At 34.6% G+C, this 6404-nt stretch overlaps 1 protein-coding gene across 1 annotated transcript in view; it reads left to right on the top strand.

The window, feature by feature from the left end:
- The first annotated feature begins 925 nt into the window (after positions 1-925).
- Positions 926-6404, top strand: part of LOC149562519 (defective in cullin neddylation protein) — a 91285-nt gene continuing 85806 nt past the window's right edge. The window contains exon 1 of the mRNA XM_089825999.1: positions 926-1046. Within this exon, the coding sequence (XP_089682125.1) occupies positions 1044-1046 (3 nt within the window). The 5' untranslated portion in view covers positions 926-1043. The remainder of the gene's footprint in view (positions 1047-6404) is intronic.

Below are 6404 nucleotides of genomic sequence, written 5' to 3'. Positions count from 1 at the left end.
CCCCCTCCTATTACATTTCTTACTTTCCTCCTTATTACCTAACATTTTCACTAAAAACTTTTCCTTGTTTGAAATGATAGTGGAAAAAGCAACTAATCTCTCCTTTAGCCCCTAATAGAAATGAGTTGGAGCAATAACGACATATATTTTTTCGCATCCCTTAATAAGGAAAATTAAAGGATCCTCCTAATTGTGTTTTTCTGGTAAGGAGTATAACCCTTGGGTCCCATGAGGGGGCTTGGTCTTTATATTTAAGGAGCTGGAGGTCCCATGATAATATTTTGAGGGGGCTAAAGCTTAATTTGAAATATTTTCTTATTAACTAGGAGCCCCTACTTTTTAGTTGAGCGAATGCAAAAGGTGGGGGAGGGGGGGCTAGAAATAGCCTCTACTGTTTAGGGAAGAATTCTGCCACTTGGCAAGAACCTACCCTTCATTTTCCCTCCAAATTGAAATCATCTTGCGAAAAATTTTAAAAACAACAATTTATATTTTTAATATTTCCTTCAATTTAGGAGCCAAAAATTTTAAAAACAACAATTTATATTTTTAATATTTTTAATATTTCTTTCAATTTAGGAGCTAATTTTTTAAAGCAGATTTGCCCATAAGACCGCTCCCCTTTAAATGTTACTAAAAAAGTTCCGCTCTATTTTTAAGCAAGTGGATAATCAATCTGAATTACACTAAACCAAATACGGGATTCTCGTTCATCATGTCGAGATGTAAAAATGTTTCCAGAATATATGCAAAGGAGCGGGCGCTCTCTGCTTTAAATATAATATATTAAAATTTAGAAAAATTAACCATATGGAAACAGCCTATGTATATATATCCATCCAGAGAGATATACATTGTATATACACACAATAACTTCCTCTTCGTTTGGCCTCTTAAACCGCTCACTTGCAAACCACGTCTTCTTAAGCCAGCGGAGAGAAGGTTGCAGGAACGCCCACGGATCGAGCTTGCTTGTCTGCAAAAATTCAAATTTTTGCTCTCCATTTAGCCGTGAAGGCCTCTGCATTTCGTCTGCCGCCAAAATGGTTCGTAGATTTCATCTGAAGTTTTATCGGCAACACAGCAGGAATTCTACGCTTTTCATCGGCACTTATGCCTATTTTAGTTTTAGTACAAATATTTCAAGCTAGGGTTTAAAAGGCTGGTATCGAAAAGGTTAATTTCATTATTAAAGACGAGGAGGAGTTATATGGAGTACCTTTGGTGGATTTTGTTTTCTAATATGACGATTCACAATTCGAACAGATCAGACTGCTATTTTTTGATTTGATTTTTTATTCTTGCCTGAGTGAAAGTGTTCAACAAAATGACAAGGGAGAAAAAAAACTTTTTTTCTATTTTTCTGGTTGGCTTAATGGGACTGCTCGAGAGGATTGCGAGGCTAGAATGAGTAGATTTAGCACGTTTCGTGAAGGACTGGGATCCTGAGATATAATCGATTAACTTTGCGGCCTAGCTTGTGTTTTGTTTGTAAGAGTAAATTGCTTATAACGAAACTCATTTACAATTTAAGTACGGCTATATTTTAAGTTTATAGAGATAAGAGTTGTGGGTGAACCAAAATTCACTAATGTGCGGAAGCAAAGAAACTGTAATGATATGACTGTTGCGGTTGCACTTTGTTAAACTTTGCACTATGGAAATGGTGGTCCATAAAACTTCACTGAGACCAGCTATCAATGTTTTTTTACTCCTTGGTGGACTCTGCCCGTTTACAATGTTTTTTTTTACTACAATTTAATTTCTTTTTGCTGTTAAACCCTTCAGATTTTGTGTTTCAAAAGCTTGAAATTTTTAAATTTAGGACGCTGGGAGTTTGAATCTGGGTTTCTGTTGTACAACTAACAAAGTCGCTGCCTTGGGAGTATTAAGTATAGTATACTATTAAAGGCAAAGTTTGGGGAGGTTATGATTCAGCTAAATTAAATTCGTAAACACAAGGAACCAAAAACCATTGTGTCAATATTATCATCTGTGATTGCATTGCAAAATTGTGTAAAATCTGCCGAGAATCCAAAACATTCCGTGTTTTATTTGTTTGACTTGAAGACACCCTTGTGTCGTAATGTTTAATGGACTGCGTCCATTTGTAAATAATAACTAAGAAAGCTGATGATAATGTTGCCTTAATTTTATTTATGATAATGAAGCATCTTTAATATAAACCTAATTTGAAATTCATTCAATGATTAGGTTTAGGCTCGTATAATATAGAAATTAGAAATTCATCTATGAATTAAACTCAGATGACAGGGATCAGAAATACTGTGAATATCAATTTCTCTTTGTGATTATCTAAAATCAGTACATACATCCATACATACATAAATATGGAGACATATTATTTAGATGAACAAAAGGAAGGGTCTGACTGTTCAATTTTGTATATTTGTCTCAATCAGTACATATATCCATCCATACATAAATATGAGACATACTATTCAGATGAACATAAGGAAAGGTCTCTCCATTCAATGTCAATGAAGCCTCTGAATTTTCTATTGGTGGATACGTACATAAATATTCAGATGAACAAAACGAAGGGTCTCTCTATTCAATGTCAATGAAGCCTTTGAATTTTCTGAGGGTGGTTTTCTTCATTTTCTTTTTGAGTGGAAGCTTTATCGACTCTATCAATTCAAAAATCTACTGTGTTCATATTAACAGTTTTTGGTTCTATGTAATAAAATATAATTCAGTGCTTTCAATCACTTGAGAACCTATTAATGGTTTCTCTGTTGTTTGCTTGCGGGAAGTGCAAGGTGGAATGGGTAGTTTATTTTTTTTGTGATTCAAAAGATATATTAAGATTGTGAATCCGGATTTCCATGATATTTACAAGAAAGCTATCAAGCTCTACTTAAGTAAGAAATAAATAAATTTAACTGTTGGTAATATTAAGATAGTCATGCAATCCAGACAAGGGTACTTAATTTAGTACTTTCATCTTTTTGAATCTTATCTGATTTCTTATTGTTGAAAATTATATGTTCAGCTAGCACTAGATAAAAATTGTATAGCCATCGAATTTAATCACATGGAAAAGGTTCAGAGCTTTGAGAGAGGGAGAGAAGATATCAATGTGTCCAGGTCTCATTTGCAGGCAAGCTGTATGTGTGCTGTTGTAGACCTGCTGATATCATTGTCTTGAATGCTGGCACTACTTCCCTAACTACAGATGTCTCTTTCTTAAGGCTGTTGTTACCTTTTCTGGCTGTTGATGATACCTTTTGCTAGAACCGATGTCACTTTTTGATTGCTGATGTAAACTTTGTGGTCCTTCGCACCACCTTCATGCCCTTTAAAGATGCCACTTTGCGATTTCTTTGTGGCCATTTCTGCTGCTCATCATGTTCATTGAAGTCACCTATCTGATAGATTTGTGGGCCTAAACAGAGTAGTTTATCGTTGAACAAGAAATGGATCTATTATGACTTTTTTGCACTAGATTTCAAAATTTAGTCAGATCTTATCAATGCCATACCAGAACAAATAAATTGAGTGACCAGACTGATATGGATCCACATCTTTCTTGATTGAAGTCTTCTTCATTCCTTTGTTTTATGAGATGCAGATCAGAAGTTAAAATGAGTCCTTTTCTCACAAATGCCTTGATCTCTCACTTACAAAAAAACAATCCTTTGGAGAACAAAAAATTGGACCTTGACAATCAAAGAGGGTAGCACCATTTTTCCTTAAGCCATTAGCACATTCAAATCAATGAATGTTATCATGGGCTGATGCATGCTTAATATGAGACCTAATTAAATAACACAGTGTTGGAATTTTGAAGACTGGCAAGTCTAATCCAAAACTGTTAGGTATTTAGGTTTTGATTATTAGAAACATTGGTGAAACCTGTGAACTTATAAACCTTCACTTGTTCTTTTTAATAGGTGAATTGAGTGTTGCGATCGATTCCTCACACCTGAAAAGTAGCCATGACATGTCAAAAACTAAACTAAAAAGAAACCAGCTGTCAGTAGCGGGCATCAGCCAACCTTCAATTATATGTGAAAATTGATGCAGTATCACAGGTTCACAACAAATGTATGGAAAGTTGCTGCAGGCGATTGACGGTGTTCTACAAGCATCTTGGAGGCTGCTATAGATATTTAACAGTATGGTACAGGCACTGGGAGACTGCTACAGGTGTTTGTGATCTGTGTGCTATTCTGACTGCTATTTTGTGTGAACATGCAGCAGTCTTTTAGTTGACAGTGTATAACCGAGCTAATTCTTTAATTGGATTATCAATGCTGGAGAACATTTTTTTGACTTTCACTAGTGAAGAGAAGGGTAGAAGGTCACCTGGTATGGGGTAGATCTATGGTACTAGATTCTTTCCAGCAACCCTCAAAGTCTGGTCCTTCTCATATTCTCCCCAAATTCTCTTGCAAAACTACGAATTTGCTGCAAATTCTGGCAGAGGAACCCAGGCAGAATTTGCTATCCAGCGGCCAAACCTGGGTTGAATTTGGTCTCATAACATTTATTTAGACTTTTTTGAAGTGTTGTTTTTGCCCAATTTAGTCTATTCAATCCTTCCCAACCCTAAAGTGACCACTAAAAAGACCAAAAAAGATGGTCTATATGTCATTTATACATTTGTGAATGAAAATGAACACTTGCTTATAGAGGAAATCCAAATTGATAATAGGTGAAATCCAAATTTATGATTATAGAGGAATTTTTTAAAAAAAATATTTAATATCTTTGAATCCATGGCTTAAAATTTGAATTCAACTTTTGATCTAGCTTGGTTAGAAATCCTCTAGCCAATGCAAAATAAAAATTCAGATAACTGCACTTATCTTTTGACAGTTCTTTTCATTCTCAAACTGCCCCTTGATATGGAAATATGCTCCATACATGTGACTAAGCAAGTGTATCATGTTGTATGTATGGCTAAATGATGCAATTAATATCCTATTGAACTGAAACATAGATATGGTTGTGTATTTCACTATGTTGCGCTACTATTTGCATAGTGATGTATGGACTTATTTGTTGTTGCATATATATACACACACATACATACTTTTTAAAAAACATATGTTTTTGTATGGATGAACCCAAAATGAATCTGAACACAACCCCAAAAAAATTTGGATGAATTTCGAACTCGAATCTCGATCACACATCTGTATTAGAATCCGAACTGGCAACTTAGGGGTAGATTGATAAAACTGGACAATTCCTACATGAACATTTTGACTCAGGTTTCCAGACCTGGCTTTAAAAATGCCAAGGTTTGTGCCTGATAATTTGCTGGGAATTTAATTCTGAAGTTCACCCATCAGTTCATAAGGAATATAGTGTTAAAAAGAATTTACCATTAAACATACCATCTAAATTGTTTATTGCTCTCAAGTGTAGATAAATTGGTGGTCAGCATATTGGATCAAGGAGCTTATCTTACAGGATTTGGTGTATAAATGCTATCTCAGATTTACAAACCACGATTCAATGATCGTTGTGTCATTAATGTTAATGGCTTTGTATATAGGATTACTGAGTAGTTGTGCAGGATTTTGACGTCTTTTTTTCAGGAGAAGATTAGAAAGTTATCTGCAATAGGTCATATTGGCACATTGGAGATGTCCCTCTTACATATGGGCTTAGGTTTTGAAGGGCTGCCCTAAAATTTGTTCAGATTGTTTCTAATAGTATGTTAGGAATGGAATTTAAGGTGGTCCGTGCCAGTTCACAAGGGGTTGAATAACACATGTAATTTCCCATTAATTATGATAATCTAAATAGGATATCATTAAAAGAACTGTACTGTTGAGCTCTTCAGTACCCACAAACACACTTCTGAGGCTGTTGCTGCAGACATTTCTATGAAAGATAGAAGATGCAAACTGATAATGTATTAAGATAGAAAGGAAGAAAGAAATTATGTTGATTTTCTAAAGTAATCAAATATAGGTCAATGGGACACACACAATATATTTAACTGCAATGGCAGGTTGCCTTTGTGTCTCATAGGGAAGGATATAGGTAAAAAAGGTTTGAATAAAATCTGAATGTGATGCCCAGCTGAGATATGTTAGCCTATTCCCATTCTTTACAATCCTAACAGTGTCACTTCTCTGAATATAAAGTTATTCACAAATTTTATTTCTTCGCCAATTTATCTTATAAATGTTGCAAAATAGATGAAGTATTTCAAAAATTGCAGAGATCTTTTAGAACTGTTATAGTCTTTTTGGTTGTTGGTAACAACTAATATTTTGGGACATATTAAGAAAAAGGAATAAAAATACTTATGCATAATAGGGTAGCATACCAAAGACATTTGAAATTGTGAATGGTTATAATTGGGTGAGAAGATTTAGTGTTGTTTCTGGCTTTTGTTTTCTAATCGATAGAATTAGTTT

Source organism: Cupressus sempervirens, chromosome 4 (genome assembly GCF_028749045.1).
Source record: "Cupressus sempervirens isolate cs-2001-9-10 chromosome 4, ASM2874904v1, whole genome shotgun sequence".
Taxonomy (NCBI): Eukaryota; Viridiplantae; Streptophyta; class Pinopsida; order Cupressales; family Cupressaceae; genus Cupressus; species Cupressus sempervirens.
The sequence above is the reverse complement of the archived record's forward strand: the minus strand, read 5'-3'. Positions and strand labels throughout refer to the sequence as shown.